The following is a 17,681-nucleotide window of genomic DNA, read 5'->3' on the forward strand; positions in this document are numbered from 1 at the left end:
AGACAGCTGATCAGAAATATCCTGGTGGTTCTCACTGGAGCCCCCAGCCCAGAGTTGCCCAGGCAACAATTTGTACAGCCACATGAGTCTTCCCAGAGACTATGACAGCAGCTGCTGCAAGGTGATGCAAAAATGCACCCCCCTGCCCTTCACAGCAGGCGCTGGGACCTGGAGAACCACATGTGTGTCTGCTCAGAAGCAAATGGAGGGAAGGCTCGCTGCCTTGAAAAGAACAAAGTGGCCAAGGAGCAAGCAGTGTGCTCTGCTCTCAGACTGACAAGGGTTCTCGACTGGCTGAGCCAGAACGGGGCATTCGTGATTCTGTTCCTGTACTTTCTACCAGAGCCCTTCTACCACGCTGAAACGCCACCTGCCAGACCAGAGACGGAAGGCACCACTGTTCGAAGAAGAAGACTTCTGGCAGAGTCCTGCAAAACTCAGGTCCTGGAGGGCAAAACTCCTCCCTGGAAGCTACTGCTTACTGCCAGAGGCCACCCAGCCACTCCCTGGGAAGGATCCGGTGCCCCCCAGCCATTCCCTGGGAAGGATCTGGTGCCCCCCAGCCCTGAGACACCCGCAGCGACCTCCTCTCCAACCTGGCCCTCAGGCATCTTTGTTTTCACTGTATTTGGTGAAAGCCTCTGTGTGCACTCATTTGTCTCATTTCCTTCTAAATCCAGTGATTCAAAAACCCTGGAAATACTAAGGCAGTAGCCTCAAACTTCAGCTCCATTTCAGGGGCACATGCCCTGGTAAGCTGACCTTTCGGAAAGCTTCCAAAGCTCAGCACCTGGAATGATCTACAAACAGAGCTGGCTTTGGACCGACTCCCCACCCTGGCCTCGGCTGTAACACACACCGCGTCTCCGAAGGACTTCTGCTGCCCTGGACAGCCAACACCAGGTGGGAGGCTTTATTATGTTTTACGACCATGAAAACACAGGACGGTGGCTGTTAACAGTGAACATTTCAGGTAAAGGAACGGACCAAGTTACACCTGCCCTGTCCTTGCGGCCTCCTTCCATACGTCTCTCCGAGATTCTTCCTGCGTCCTTCCTTTGCAAATTCAAGAAAGTTGAGAAGACACATTTAAAGTAGCAGGAATACCATCAGCAAAATGGAAGCAGAAGGATAACTTTGAGAAACAACCGATGAGAAACACACTACAGAAAACCTCTTCTACTGTGTTATGATGCCGGGGGGGAAGAGCGTGCCCTGGGCTCAACGTCCATCCTCTTGAGGCCCTAGTCATACAGGGCCTTCGGTGATACCTTCCAGGGGCATGCTGGGCACGCTGTCAGCTGTGGGCCGCTCGTCTTTCTTCAGCGACGTCGGGACCCGGAGGCTGACGTAGGGTTTGTGACAAGCTGTGTTGGCCAAAGGAGGGTAGTGCTGTCTGTAGCAAATATATGCAAAAATGAGGCCAATGACTCCACCAACAAAAGAATCTAGGCAGAAAGAGCAAAATGGGAGAAATGTGTTATGACGCATTCAAATGTGGCCAGTTACATTTTCTAGAAAGTACTCTTCTCACCTACTGCAGTGAGTGGTTTGCTTGCTGGACCCCCCTTGAGAGACTAAAGGAAAGAGAAACCATGCTGGAGGTATAGATCTTGGTGGCCTCTGCAGATCTTTTCATTTCCAGGACTAAAAGATCCCTTGAACATGTTTCCTTGATTTGCTCTTAAGTCTTTAACATGCACCTGAGCATCGCATGAACTCAGATTTGCATTCTTGAATTTTAAACATCTCTTCTAGAATCTGGAAGAAGTCCAGCCCATCTCTATAGGATCTAGATACCCTGGTGCGGGGCTGTGATTTCTTATTCTTCAGCAAGTTCCCGCTGGAGGCCTGCAGTATTACTGGTGAGCTACCAAAACTCATCAGGTGTGCGGACTCTGCCTCGTAAGTGATTTCCCAGGGAAGAAATACACTTTGGAGTCACAAAGTAAAGAAAATATTTTATTGTACACCAGGACTGGCAACTCAACAGATCTCTGCTGTGAGAATCCCAATCCCTCCAACATTTCATCAAGCTGGGGGGCAGAGGGCGCATCTGGAGGCAGAACAGGTCTCTCCACCGGGGGTGGGGGGGGCAGTCCCTTGCCCAAAAAGGCATTCAGCTGATGCCCAACAGAGACCCCATGAAAGCAGCCCACCCCAACAACCCTCATTTTGTATGTGCATGTATACGCGCATGTTGGCGCTTTCAACTGTGTCTATGGATTATTCTTGCCAGGAAGATTCTAGCACAATGGAAAACCTCCCTTAACAAAAGGAATTTCGGGACTCTTTTGAAGGTTGCTATCATGCTGAACTGTCAATCTCCATTTGGGGTTTCCACGTCCACATTTACGATCTTGTTGGATTCCATACACCTCTTAGAGGGAAACAGCATCATAATTCCTGAGTGGGGTTGCAAGGCATAATTTTTTTTCTTCTTTTTTAAATTTTATTTTATTTAAATTCAATTAATTAACATATAGTGTATTATTAGTTTCAGAGGTAGAGTTCAGGGATTCATCAGGTGCAGATAACACCCAGTGCTCATTCCATGAAGTGCCCTCCTTAATGCCCATCGCCCAGCTACCCCATCGCCCCCACCCACCTCCCCTCCAGCAACCCTCAATTTGTTCCTTAGAGTTAAGAGTCTCTTATGGTTTGTCTCCCTCTCTGATTTCATATGATTTCACTCTATGTGGAATTTAAGAAACAAAACAGGGGATCATAGGGAAGGGAGGGAAAAATAAAGTAAGACAAGGCATAATTAACGGGATTAAATCGAGTTCCTTAAAAGGAGAAGCTCTTCACAGGGCCTGTGGCCAGCAGCCTATAAAAACGTGCCAGGACTCAAGGTCGACTCGAGGTCGGAGAGTTGCACTGTTGTTTTGTTCTCTAACCCCAGGGAACAGCCCCATGGGGCATGATTTTTTATTAAGAGTCTGAAATGATCCATGACATCTGCATTTGAGCCACTGACTTACTGAACAGACCAAAGAGCAAAACCTACAAATAATGTCCTTCGGCTGGCAATTTTCTGGGGTACGGCATCTCATCAGGTGCACCACTGACCACAGGACATCGAATTGTCCTGAGCAAATGTTCTCCAGGCTTACTGATGGGGCAGCATCCGAGGGCAAGGCAAGTCCTGCCCATGCTGTTTTCCACTGAACGGAAAGAGAGGAACGTGGTATCACAGGTCCACCAGCGTTCATCAGAAATAACAAGGGAAATGCAAGGTCCAGGCAAGCCACCTTCTCAGCAAAGTCATGTGGGGCTTTGTTTATTACAAAGGTGGAGAACAAGATCCAAAAAATGACTTACTTTATGAGGGAGACAGTCATCAGGTGCCTCAAGTGGGTTATTGTTATTTTGATGAAATCCTACACACAGCCTGTCGGGCCTGTGCTGACAGAAGAGCAGGCAGGAGACAGGCCGGCCTTTATTAAGGGAAAAAAAGCTTGGGATTGACTTTACCCTAAATATGGCAGCATGGGACTGGAAGGTTCAAAAGGGGAATAAATGGATCTCGTTGTCCCTGAAGCACAAGATACTGGAGTCTCCTTACTCAGCATCAATGCCATTCCATTCCACCCACGTCTGTGTTCCACACGCGTATCAGGTGCCCAGCGTGACGTCTGGCTCTAGGGCACAAGGCTGAACAAAACAGACCTCACAGTCCTCAGGGGCCAGAAGGACACTAACTAATGACAGCCTTATCAGTGAGCCACAGCCGTGATACTCGCCACGAAGGAGAAGCGTGGGTCTGAGAGACCACCCAGTGGAGTAGCATGGGCTAGTCCAGTCAGACCAGGCGAGTTTCAAGGAGGACGTGCCCCCCCAGGCCAGCCATGCAGGATAAGCAGGCGTGAGCCAGGGGAAGTGGGAAGTGGAGACGGGCGGACACCTGCAGTCTTCCAGGAAAGACTTCCTCTTCCAGAGGAAAGAAGGAAGGGGCTTGGCAAATTTGGGAAGCGGAAGGAAGGACCATCTTTTACCACAGGGCTTGTGTCTTTATAATTCTATAGGACAGGAGTTGACCACCAGGTAGTCCAGGTACCCTCAAGCTCTGTGGAAGCCTCAGCATGGACCAGGGACCCTGCTAGCTTTCAGGGAGACTGTCTCTGCGCACTTCTTCGCCCATACCTACCACTCAGTGCTGATTTCCCCCTTAACAGCCTTCCTCATCTTCATTTTCTAGACCCCAGCAGTTATTACTCAGTAAATGTCTGGTGAATTGAGATGCACTAAAGCATCAACACCACCAACCACAAAAAGCCCCAGGTTGTGTGATCCCATGTATACGCAGTGCCCAGAATAAGGAGATCCGTGGAGAAAGAAAGAAGGATTAGTGGTTGCCAGGGGCTGGGGTCGGAGTTTCTTTTTGGGGTGAAGAAAATTTCCTGGAATTAGTGATAATGGTTGGCACAACTCTGAATATACTAAAAACCACTGAATTGTGCACCTTAAAAGGGATGAATTCTGAGTTACGAATTATACCTCAACAAAGTAGGGGGAGGGAAACAACACTAGATGGGCTCCAATGGTAGTAGAAAGAGGGACAGACTTTGAATCAGGCAACCTGAATTTGAATCTTATTTATAAAATGGGCAGGACCCCCACCCCCTTCTCAAAGGACAGGAGAGGATCTCACCGGGTCTGGAACATGGAAGTGCCGGTACCTACCGGCCATGCTCACCTGCTCTGGTACAAACAAGCACATCTTCTGGAGATGTGCCGTCAAGTCCCCTGGGGGAATACATCCCTCTCTGTCACCATGGCAACATCCAATATCACTGAGCTGGCCTAACTTGGGAATTTGTATGCCTTGGGCTCTACGACCCAGGACACTATGGGCAAACTCAAAAATCCCACGATTGTTTCTGTTCCTTTCATTCTACTACTAGTGAAGCTTTCTGTTTTTGTAACTTTGAGTTTCTGTGAAAGAACTTCCACAGCACGGAGGATACACGATCTATCTGGTGTACTGGGAGCTGGAAGGGTGGCTGCCATGTCTGTCTTCTCCAACACCACACATCCAGGGGACAATATGCCTAGGGCACAGGCGTGAGAGAGACAATGACTGAATGAATGTTTAAAGTCTAATTTTTTTTGGTTCATTTTTAAAGGGAAAGAACTTGCAGAGGAAAGGTTAATTTTAATAACCCTCCCCCCAAAATTTTAATAAAACCAGTGTGAGGAAAAAGATGATACTAATAAGAAAGAAACATGATTTAGTAAGACTCATTCATTCATTCATTCATCCACTCATTCAACACATTTACTGGGCACTGTTAGGAGTTGAACTGTGTCCCCCCCCACCCTGCAAAAAGGATAAGTTGAAGTCCTAACCCCAGTACTTCAGAATGTGGCCTCCTTTGGATACGGAGTCTGTACGGGGGTCATCAAGTCAAAATGAGGTCATGAGGGTGGGCTCTCATCTCATCTGACTAGAGACACACCCACAGAGGGACAATGATGTGAAGAAACACAAGGAAAACACTGCAGGCAGAGATTGGAATGATGGTGCCATAAGCCAAGGAACATCTGGGGCGACTAGAAGCTGGAAGAGGCCCAGGAGGATCTTTTCCCCACAGGTGTCAGAGGAAGTGTGGCCCTTCTCACACCTTGATTTCGGACTTCTAGCCTCCAGGACTGTGAGACAATTTCTATTGTTCTAAGCCACTGGGTCTGTGGAACTTTGTTACAGAGCCTGAGGGAACTAACACAAGTACCTACGATGTGCCCTGCCAACAAGAGATGAAAATCCCTGCCCGCACGGAGATCGGACTCTGGTGCAGAGTTCCCCAACTACGAACCACACGCACTATTTCGTCCCATATTGTCCATAGCTGTTTCCACATTACTACAGCCAAATCCGGGAGTCACAACAGAGACTGCACAGCCCCCACAAAGCCTAAGATATTTACTGTCTGACCCTTTACAGAAAAAGTTTGCAGACTTCTGTTCTAGTGGATAAGGACAGACAGTAATCAATACACCATAAACCCCTCGGTCCGTTAGATGCTGATGCATGAGCAAGATGAGGGCGGTGGGGAGCGCGGAAGAAGGGCTGCACTTCTAAGAGTGGTCATCACAAGACGTCCTCACCCAGAAGGTAACACTTGAGCCAAAGTCAGGAGGGGGAAGGGAATGAGGCACACCTACAGAGGGAATCGGATTCTCGAAATATTTTGAACAGAGAGGGACACTCTGTTAGTATGTGCCATGTGCCACAGTAAAGTGTGGCATCCCCACAGGAGGGCTGGGGGCCTGACTCATGCTCTCTTTGGCCTGGCCCAAAGTGCCGCCCACTGGGTTCTACGGGAGGAGGCAGGTGACAGGGGTGCTGCAGACAGCCCCAGCCCTCCTGTGGGGATGCCTAAGGTAGGAAGGCAGAGGTGGGTGGACTCATAAGTCATCGAGGCTGAGAGGCTCCCAGACCCTGAGCAACATTCGGCAGCTGATGATGAATGTGAATACAGACCCTGCCACAGAGGGCAGCCGACAGTGGAGGGAAAATGAGTTGAAATCAGTTCACTCCAGACCAAGAATATCCGTGGGAGAATATCAGTGTTTCTGTTTTACTCAAAGCTGGTGGGATTCGGGTAGGAACAGTAATATAGTTCCAAGGGCTCCTTTTCAACTCACTTTGCTCAGAAAATCTAGAGACTGCTTCTGACAGCCCAGGAAAAACCTGGTTAACAGAGTGTGTCCCTCAACTGTGTGTGTGTGTGAGTGTGTGTGAGTGTGTGTGAGTGTGTGTGTGTGTAGAGGGGCAGGGGTAGCAGCCTCTTCTTGGCTCTTTACTGTGGCACATGAACCATCAGCAAAGTGTCCCCCGCCGCCAACCACCTCATCTGCAGGGCTGATAATCTCCTGAAGTCTGGTAACTACATGAAAATTCATTTCAAATCACAAACCCTTTCACAGCCCAGTCAGGGAAACATGGTGAAGGCAGTGGCAGCCCCCTTGAACACTTCAGCCCAGTCAAATATGGCATCTGTGACTGCCACGGATGCTTTCTAACCTTGAGCTGGGTGGGAATGAAGGACCGTTTCCTCCCTTGAGACCCATTTTTCTGTATTACATTCAAAGGGAGATGCTCTTTCTTAGAGAGAAAACCCACAAAAGCACCCAGAGCTGCTTAAAATGACATTATGATTACAGAAACCAGCGTTGGTTGGAAGACTACCTCCAAAGGTAGAGTCACATGAGGAAAGCCTGGATCCACACACAGGAATTTGAGGGGCAGAACGACCTCACGATTATGTCCACTCATATAACAAACAATACATTCCGGCCACTCCCGTAATTCTTCACTGACTAGAAATCATAAACACTAAAGTCTATGAGTTGAGGGAGACGTGAATTCAGTAAGAACATTTTTCTCCACATACGCTTTTCTTAGATGGGAAATTCCACAAGTTTTAACTCTTGAAAACACATGGCTAATCACGAAGGGCAACCTCTTTGTGAGGTGCTGGGCTTGGCAGTTAGCATCACCCATGAAACTCTGTAGCTTTCAGTTGACCTGAAAGCGGGCATGTCACAAAGACGTGGAGACTCTCAGCCACATACAGACTCAGGACCCATCTAGCTGGCTTTATTTCTGCAGAAGTCCTGCTAAATATTTCACATGCTCCCTCCTGCCATGGCCTGTGCCTTCCATTTTCTTCACTTAATAAAACAACAGGCTTGTCTGTTTGGAGTGGAGCTAGGAAGGCAGAAAAGACAAGAAGGGTGTTGATAACAGAAAATAACCATGATAATGGAAAGAGGGAGGCATTTGGGATTATGGGCTATTTATTGGATAAAAATATACAATCGAGTAATTGGATGTACTTCTCTATTAGACACAGTTGTGTAAGTCAAAATTGAAATGGAGTCATAGAAATCTCATAATATTAATGTTGTTAACTAAAGTCTACAATGAGAGGGATTTGGGTTTTGCTGATGCCCATGGGGCTCTGCATGGATTCTCATCAGGACAGGTGGCGTCTGCCCATGGTCATTGGACAGCTCAGTCTGTGAAGAAAAACAACTTATTTATCTCTATCCGGCAATCTGCCTCAAACACCCACCCACACTGTCCATCCCTCCTCTAAGCTGGAAACCTTGGAGGCCTCCCTGACTACTCCCTTAATGAGTGAGTGTTCAATGAATAAAATTTCCCACTCACTGAACACTGCTCCTTCTTAACATGTAATAAGGGGGAAAAAAGATGGCGCTGAGGTACACCTCAGATCAGGTTTTCTAAGCCTCAGCAGTAGCCATCCGGGGCTGGGTAGGTCTTTGTCGTGAGGGAGTCGCTGTCTGGTACACTGTCAGAGGTTTAGGAGCATCCCTGGCTTCTCCCCACCAGGTTCCAGGAGCAACCACCAATACCACCACCCCTCAGTTGTACAAACCAAAAAGATATGTGCAGATAGTGCCAAATGTCCCCTGGAGGTACAGTCACCCCCTGTTGAGACCACTGGTGTAGATAGTGACAGATGGTCTCATAAAAGGAAATTCGGGTAAAATGAGCCAGACTCCTTTCAGGGCCCACTAAAGAGTCCAAGGAGAAGGCGCACTCCTCTCCTGGCTGATTCTGGGGATATAAACGGAATAGATGACACAGGTGAACTGGTACTTGGCCACGTCAAAGACCTATAACACCCCACGTACACTCAGTTTTGCCTGTGAGAGTCTACCACATCTCAAGTCTGGCCCTAAACATCACTGAACATCAAGTCTCTTGCTTTGCTTTCCTATCACCCCACAGAGCATTCATATTCTCCCTCTGCTGCTCCAAGTTCCTTTCTGTGCCCGCTGGATAAGACGGGGCTGTAGCGCCGTTGCCAGCAGGCCTTCAGTGCACCAGCTGCGTCATGCGTCTGCCACCTCCATAAAGCCTGAGACTGTGACTCTTCATCCTTTCGTGATGTACCAGCCACAGCAAGGTAATGAGTAAAAAACCCATCAGGGCCAAAAGTATTTAAGAGAGGCCAATCTCACGTCTGAGCGTTTCAGGACAAGATCACTACACAAAGGCTCCTCCTGCCTTCCAAGATAAAGCAACACTCTACTCAAATATGAAACCCTTCATCATTTCTCAAATCCCAAGTGACTGAATAAAAGTGCAAACCAGGGACTCACAGCTTACAAACAGACCACGGTCCAAAAACATGTCTGCCTCTAAATCAGTTGTTTGGGAAATACAACCCATCCTTCTCTAGAAACAATGCACAAAGCAACAACATTACTAGTTTGCATTTGTGTAATATATTTTCATTTACAAAGTACATTCAGATCCGTTATTTCATTCAGTCTATAAAACAGCATATGAAATATTGGGGGATTATTGTTCCCAAGTTCAGAAGAAGAAACTACAGCTCACAAGGGATAAATGAAAAGCAGTTCATAAAACACCAGCCAGCTCGTAATATTCTTCATGGGGAAATGCCCTCATCATCTGGGCGATAATGATTCTGCTGGAAAATAGTCCTAGGTGCGGTGGGTATGCCTTGGTGCTGCTGGCTCAGCAACTCTGCCCCTGCTTCCCTCCCATGATGGAGCTTTGTGTTACCCAGAACTTCATCCAAGTCACTGATAAAAGTAGATCACAAGGGAGGGCACAGGGCTCAGCATTATGGCTTCTAGTGACTGCCCCCATTAGGAGGGCCTCAAGACCCTGATCAGCACTGACGTATCCACCTGGCCAGACCACGCATCAGTCTCTCTTTCCCCTGAACCTCTGGCTCTAAGCTCAAAGCTCCTGCTCGAAAGGAGCTCATAAAGCCCAGAGCATGAGCTCCAAGAGGCCAGGGTGGAGCTGAGGCCAGGGAAGGAGCAGGAGAAGCTGGAGAAGTACCAGGAGGAGCAGGAGGCCCCAGAAAAGACGGGGAGAATATGTCCTCCAGCTAGAAGCACCCCTCACCTCTGGCCTCATCTGCTATGTCACTACCACTGGAATAAACAGCTGGGAAGAGGTGAGAAGTGTGCAGGATCATAAGGCAGCTGGCTGCAGGGACAGAAAAGTGGGGAGGTGGGGAACTGCATGGGGGCAGCAGGAAACAGGCAAGCAAGAGGAGGGGCAGGCCACGGGCTGATCGTGGAAAGCCATTCGGATCCCAGGAAACTGGATTTGGGCACATGTAATTCAGTCTGTTTGCTTAAAGGTGACACACTGGAGCTCTTCCCCAAAGCTGCTCAGACTTCATCAGAAATAACCAACTTGCATGTTAATGCAGACTCCTGGCCACCACTCCAGACCCACCCCCGGAGCTGGCCTCCTATCTCAGGGTGGCCTGGTCAAGGTGATCTGAGGATCGCCCTGTGCAAAACATGGCCCTACATCCTGCGCTCCTGGCAGTCTCATGTCCCATGGGCATCACCTCTCTGCTCCCTGTTTGCTGGGGCAGGTGCTGTTTGACATTCAGGCAGGCCGTGACCGCAGCTTATCTGCCGGAGGACATGGCATGGTGCAGTGTTATTCCAGTCCCTCATTTGTTGTGTGCTGTTTTCACTTTTCTCAGATACTCCAGGAGTCATACATACAGGTAAGCCTCACAACAGCCTCCTAGCAGCTGCTCAGAAGAACGCTGCTGGCATTGATCCCTGGGCTGCCCCCGGCCTTTGGAAGCGCATCTGTGGTGATAAATATGTCTTTGTGTGACGGATGTGAGATGTGCAAGCAGCCAAACACCACTTGGCACCAAGTCTGAAGACTGAGGCAAATGATCTAGCAGGGAAATCACAGTTGGGACTGAGGCCAAGGGTCTGCCTTCCTGCTGGGACCTGAGCACAGAGGAGGAGGAGGAGGAGGGGCTTCAATTCTACCCCCAGTCAGGGCAGTATGGGGGTCAGAGCTCACACGAACAGGCTTGTTTTCTTTAAAATGGTATCTGCTGTTATTTCAGCCTACTCTGGTGTGAAGGTGGGCACCTGGTTCTCCCTGAATAGGCACCTTTCTACACCCATCCCTGCAGGAGAGTGTCAGACTACCGTGAGGACTAGGCAGGCCCTGGGCCGGGACTCACCTTGCCAGTGGTGCTTGTAGTCACACATACGGGACAGGGCAATCATCATGGCGCAGTACAGGGGCAAGATGGCGGCACAGAGCCGCCAACTCTTCCCCCGCCCGCTCTCGGTGAAGCAGTGCAGCTTGCCCGCCAAGTAGAACGTCGTGAAGCCGAGGCCAGAAAAGGCAACTGCCAAAGAGAAACAGCAGGTGTTACGCTAGCAGGTGGTAAGTGGCAGGGACACAGCACATCCTGGGCATCCTGTCTACCATCTTGCACACCCCAGGGCCAAGGCATATGGGCACCAGGTACCGTCTAGGCAAGAATGACCTTCCAGGCTGTGTGTGATCAAAATGTATTCTATTTCTTTCCTTCCTTCCTTCCCTCTTTCCCTCCTTCCCTCCTTTCTTCCTTCCTTCCTTCCTCCCTCCCTCCCTCCCTCCCTCCCTCCCTTCCACAATGATTTAATGGGTATCTACTGTGTGCTACACAGGCACTATTCTAGGTGGGGAATAACAAAGTGCATCCGATGCAGTCTCTTTCTCAAGGGGCTCAAGGTCTGGTTGAAAGAGACATAGCCATGTGTAGAGAGGATTTTAATATAATGTGTTGGGTTCTATAAGAAAAAAGTGTGTATAGAACATAAGACTGTGATGACTCATGAGATGTGAACAGTGAGGGAAAGGAAGAGATTCGGGGCTTGGGGGCGCTCAGTAAGTCGGGTCCAGCACAACTATGGAGGAATGAGTTTGATGGAGAGGTTGGCAGTGACAGATGCCTTGTTTTCTCCTCCTAAAAATTGTGGTTATTGATCTTTAGAATTGCAGAGACAACTCATGACTATGCTAAATCCATTGTCAAAATTGTGGAGGTTGGGTATAGCATATGTAATTCCCAGACGTCTCACGCAGTCAAGTTTAAACACAGCTGGAGGGCGCCTGGGTGGCTCAGTGGGTTAAGCGACTGCCTTCGGCTCAGGTCATGATCCTGGAGTCCCGGGATCGAGTCCCGCATTGGGCTCCCTGCTCAGCAGGGAGTCTGCTTCTCCTTCTGACCCTCTTCCCTCTCGTGCTCTCTATCTCTCATTCTCTCTCTCTCAAATAAATAAATAAAATCTTTAAAAATAAATAAATAAATAAATAAATAAAACACAGTTGGAACTCAGTGAGATTTAAAGCAGATCTTCTGTGGGTTTAGAATGGTCTGCAACCCTGGCTACCCATGGAGTAGGAAGGTTTTTCAAAACCTGAAAAACCTAGGAAGCTTTACAAAATCCTGGTAGCTAGGTCTCGCTGCCGTACATTCTGCTGGTGCTGGTCTACTGGTCTGGAGTGTGTGTGTGTGAGTGTGAGTGTGTGAGAGTGTATGCATGTGGGAGCGAGAGTGTGTGCGTGTGTGTGTGTGAGTGTATGTATAAGTGTGTGAGTGTGCATATGTGAATGTGTATAACTATGTATGTGTGTATATGTATGAGTGTGTGTGTATAGATCTGTGTGTGCATGTATGCATGAGCGTGTGCGTGTGAGTGTGTATGAGTATGTATATGTGTGTATATGTATGTGAGTGTGTATGTGTGTGTAGGTATGAGTGTGCATGTGTGCGTGTACGTGAGTACATGTGTGCATGTATGCACGTGTGTGCGTGTGTATGTATGTGTGAGTGTATGTATGAGTATGTATGTGTGTGTGCACATATGTATACATGAGTGTGTGAGTGTGCACGCGTATACTCCCCGAGTGATTCTAACACCAGCTGGGATTGAGCCTCTGTCACTCGTTGAAGCCACAGCCCCTGCCTTCTCTAGACACCAGCCTAACCAAAGCTTTCCTCTTGGTGAGAAAATACCCCTGAGGGGCAGACTCCTTGGTAACCCGCCCACACAGGGGCTTGGTAAAACCGGTCTTGCAAATACTCCGGATGCCAATCCACCGGCGACTCGACTCGGAGTGACTGCCTGAGCCCACCCAGCAGCCTCAGCATCACCGAGTTAGTTACAGATGCAGAAAGTCAGGCCTGCCCGGACCTGCTGAGTTAGATTCTGCATTTTGCAAGGTCCACGAGAGACGTGTGTGCACTCTCCAGTCTGAGGGCCTGGCCTAAAACACAATCATCCTCTTTATAAGACTCTCTAAGAGTCTACCTTGGGAAATAATCCAAAAACATGGAGAGCTCTAGAAGATATTCTGGTTGAGTTATTTATAATCATAGAACAATGCAAGATGATGAATGCAGAGGCACAGAGTAGCAAACTGTGATATTTCCATTCAGGGGACTATGACACACCCATCACAATCACAGTGCTCACACAGCGCTATGGACAATCCTCACAGTACCATGTTAAGGGAAAAAAGCAGAACCTCAAATTGTAGGTTCAAGATAATCATGGCTATAGCACATAAAAATGAATAAACTGCAGCTTTATCAAATTATCTGATAATGTGTCTTTTTTTTTTTTTTTTTTTTTAGAGAGAGATACAGAGAGAGCAAGTAGGGGTGGGGAGGGACAAGGGGGAGGGAGAGAGAAATCTTAAGCAGGCTCCACGCCCAGAGTGGAGCTGGATGCCGGGTTGGATCCCACGACCCTGAGATCCTGACCGGAGCCTAAATCAAGAGTCAGATGCTTAACCGACAGAGCCACCCAGGTGCCCCAATAATGTGTCTTCTTAAAAGAGATCCCCCAGGTACAAACATAAGCTTTTGTCAAAGTAGAAAGCTTTCAACAACCAAGTTAAAGAAGGTAAGAGGGTGTTTGTTTGTTTTTTCCCTTTTTAACAGAAGATTAAATCAGGTTTATCTCAGGAATAAAAACGAAGCACTTAAACATTTTTGAATAATGATTAGCACCTAAATCAACAGCAAAGCAGTGCCAATACATATTAAATATTCTGTTTAAAATAAGAAAATGTAAGGAGCTTCATTGTTCAGGGCTGTTCTACATTTTTGCTATGATGGAAGGTTTTTAAGTGATTTACGGGCATTTGAAAGTGGCCCCATTTGGCCACCATCCTAGCAAGCACAATGGGTTCTTAATTTCCTGTCCTGACCCACGTTGCTCGGCTTCTTCTCTTCATTTACATCCTCCCCTGAGGTAGCAGAATGGGAGGGGGAGGCTGGACAGTTGGCTCTGGTGGGTACTGGCCTCATCCTGAATTCTTATGGAGGAGTAACGGAATTCGTTCAAACCAGACAGCTTAGCAAGTCTATCTGGCTAATTATACTGAATGTGGGAGCATAAAAGAACTGTCCTGGGGCTGTGTAGAGTTATGGATGAAAGTCTCCAAGATTTCAATCAGAGAAGCAGCCCTAAGTGTTGCCAAACTGGCATCTTGGGGGGGGGGGGGGAAGAACAGTAAAAACAAAAGGAAGTCAATGAGTACAGGGTGAACGAGGAGCAGGGATCTGTCTGTGTCCCCATAAAAAAAAATTGGTTCGGACACTTTAACACAGACAGGTCCCAGCTCAAGCAGCCAATGCCACCTGAGCCTCGAGGCACAAGACAGGCAAGGGAAGGGGCCGCTGAACACTCTCCAAGGTCAAGACCTGGGGTGGGTAGCTCAAGGCCAGACCCTCAGACTGCACTAGATCACCTCCTTGTCCCCCCTTGGAACTCGAATTTGCCCAGCTTTGGCAGCAGCAGGCTGACACTCATTCTTTGGAGAGCAGGTAAAATGTACTCTCTGTCATGCCCTGGGACCCACACTGCAGCCCTCCAAAGTGTGGGAACGTCTGTTTCTTTGAAGAGGAGCTGGGAATCAAAAAGGCATTTAAAGGCTGGGTTCACCAGTTTAGATCCTGCGGGCATCCAGCAGCAGCTGCTGTTCTGCATATTCTATTGGGCCTTTGGGCAATGTTTTTAAAGCCGCACTGTGCGCCTTTACTTTTCTAGGTGACATGACAGGCTCCAAATTCATGCTAACCCTTATGCTTGTCACTTTCTCAGTGACATTTATACAGCTGTTGAGCCAGCAGAACATCCTCTGGCAAAGGGCTTCTGAGGCTCTGCCTTGTGGCCTGGACACCATGGGCACTTTGCATTCCTGCTTTCCCGAATACTGTCCGAAGTAGAACTAGGCTCTGCCAAACCGCACTGAATTTCTACGATCCCACATTTTGTTCTTCCACCTCCTCCCGTGAGGCTGGGCATTGGGGACCAGGATGTAACCTCCTGGGGGCCGTCCAGCTCTCAGATCCTGGGGCTCACCGAGGCTCAGATCCCATTCAACTGGGAGAAAAAGAAAGCAGGGAAGTTTTCTGTTGTTGTTTTTTTAAACTTTATTTTATTATGTTAGTCACCATACAATACATCACCAGTTTTTGATGCAGTGATCCGTGATTCACTGTTTTCATACAACCCCCAGTGCTCCAAGCAGTACGTGCCCTCCTTAATACCCATCCCCGGGCTAACCCAGCCCCCCGCCCCCCCACCCTCTGAAACCCTCAGTTTGTTTCTCAGAGTCCATCGTCTCTCATGGTTCATCTCTCCTTCCAATTCCCCCCCTTCACTTTTCCCTTCCTTCTCCTAATGTCCTCCATGCTCTTCCTTATGTTCCACAAATAAGTGAAACCATATGATAATTGACTTTCTCTGCTTGACTTTTTTAAAAATTTTTTTATAGTTATGTTAATCACCATACATTACAAAGAAAGGCTTTCCAAGGCTAGCCAAGCAACACCCTATTCTCTTCTCAAAGAAACATGCACTGGAGACCCTGCAGAGCTGAAAAACCTTTTATGCTCATGTGGAACAGGTGAGACCCCGTTCATTCTGTCTGCCTCTTCCCTTAGACACAGCCCCCGCTTCCAGCATGATTAAGAAATGGAACTGAGAGCAGAGCAGTCAAGAGAGTGGACATTTCAGAAGATGGAGATCATAAAATAGGGGAAATGTGTTCATACTTTGCTAACATCATGAAAAACAGAAATATGATTAGAACACTCCCAAGCCAGCAGGCAAGAGGATGCCAAGATTCTACCTGTCCCTAGGGATCTGAACTCGTTTATTTGCTCTCCAGAGTTTGAAACACACACAAGCTCTCTCACAGTGATCTATGGGGAAGAGCATATGCCCCTTGCTTTCAGAGCCTGTAGCAGGTTTTCTGAGCTAGAAACAGCTGATTGTAAATATTTATATGTTGATCCGGCTGTGAAAAGCAAAGATGTTCTTGGAGCCTGTAAACTAGGAAGCAGACGAAGGAGAATGATTTTCCCACCCTGTTTCTGGCACTTTCAATGCTCACTTCCGGCTCTGTCGTCAATGAGAGGGGATAAGCAAAGCATCCCAGTCCAAGCTGCTGGCCCAGGATGTGACATGAGGCACCTCCCCTGTGCAGGGCTCTCTGCCTGCTGGGGATTTTGAAAGGGAATCATTGGTTCTTCTCTCTTCATAGATGAATTGCCACAGGTTTACAACGCTCTCTTTGCAAAGGAAGTTCTAATTATGGAGCTAGCTTAGGTGAAATAATGTGGTTTGCTTCCCCCCCACCCCTCATTGACTTTTAAAGCAAGTAGAAGACCTTTGGACCCCAATGATTGCCAGAAATAAGGAAAATGGAATGCACACACACAAAGCTTTCAAAATAAAATGAGGTAAGAATCAGGGGGACAGATCCTGTTTTGCGTGTTGTGTTTTTCACTTTTGCTAATTTTAATGAATTTCTCCAGACAAAGTGATCATTCCTGGCACCAAATATGGAATTGTACCCTGATGAGGTAATCTGTACAAATTTCCCATTTTATGATGCTCAAACAGCTAGTATTTTCTTCTCCAAGAGCGAGAAGAGCAATACCAGATGGCTGAATAAATCTTAATACCACAGGGGGTTTTAAGAATGTCAGTGTATCTCTACAAGACCATCCAAAACCAGGACGCGGGAACGAGCATGTGTGGTCAGTACAGGACACTCCTTACAAGGACAGTGCTCCCAGCAGTCAGAGATCCAGGTTCTCATCATGGCTCTGTCATTAACTGAATAACATGACCTTGGGCAAGTCACTTTCCCTCTCTGGGCCACAGTTTGTTCTGTAAAATGACAGACTGAACCATGGGGGCCACCAAGTCATGCCCACAGGGATCAGGCAGATAGGGAACAGGAGTAAAGTAACTGGATATTAAGAGACACCTTTTTGCAGCAGAAAACCCTCCTGGTCTATCTTCTATTGCTCCACTGTTGCTAGACGCTCAGATAAACACTTCGCCTTCTGAAAAGAATCAATGGCTCACTTGCGATGGTAAATGACAACTAACACCTGGCTGCTTCACTATGGGGCGATAACTGGGAGTGGTGAGGACTGGGGAGCACCTGCCTGTTTAAAGATGCAGCCTTGCTGTGCAACAACGCACCTGCTGTTTAAAGATGCAGCTGGTGTCTGCCCTATAGAAACGTGGGCTCTGTGTTCCTGGAAGTTTTGATCTTCTGGCAAAGGAGGGATATCCTGATGTGTGTGGTAAATGTCTCCATTTTAACATATTAACAACTCATCCAAAATTAATACAGTGCAGACCAAACGAACCTCACCTGTGGGCCAACAGGGCTGGATCTGCGGACTGCCAATGTGACAGGTCACCTGACCCCTGTCTTCCAGTGCTGACTGGTTAATTCACCCTCTATGCCTGAGCTGAAAAGTATACAAGTCAATTTGTCCCTGCTCTCCACACTAGAGCAAAGAAGAAGTTGA

At 47.9% G+C, this 17,681-nt stretch overlaps 1 protein-coding gene across 4 annotated transcripts in view; it reads right to left on the minus strand.

Moving 5' to 3' along the window:
* Nucleotides 1-691: 691 nt before the first annotated feature.
* PLPP4 (phospholipid phosphatase 4) overlaps nucleotides 692-17,681 on the minus strand; it is a 155,754-nt gene continuing 138,764 nt past the window's right edge. For 2 of the 4 annotated variants that reach the window (XM_073904535.1, XM_073904537.1), the window contains 3 exons: nucleotides 11,025-11,195; nucleotides 3,325-3,440; nucleotides 692-1,448 (listed from right to left, as the gene is read on the minus strand). In XM_073904535.1, coding sequence (XP_073760636.1) covers nucleotides 1,323-1,448; nucleotides 3,325-3,440; nucleotides 11,025-11,195 — 413 coding nt within the window. In that variant the 3' untranslated portion in view covers nucleotides 692-1,322. The remainder of the gene's footprint in view (nucleotides 1,449-3,324; nucleotides 3,441-11,024; nucleotides 11,196-17,681) is intronic. The other 2 variants (XM_073904536.1, XM_073904534.1) reach the window with 2 other exon arrangements.

The sequence above is a fragment of the Callorhinus ursinus genome, unplaced genomic scaffold, assembly GCF_003265705.2.
Source record: "Callorhinus ursinus isolate GAN/ISIS: 27379988/994484 unplaced genomic scaffold, GSC_fseal_2.0 scaffold20, whole genome shotgun sequence".
Lineage (NCBI taxonomy): Eukaryota > Metazoa > Chordata > Mammalia > Carnivora > Otariidae > Callorhinus > Callorhinus ursinus.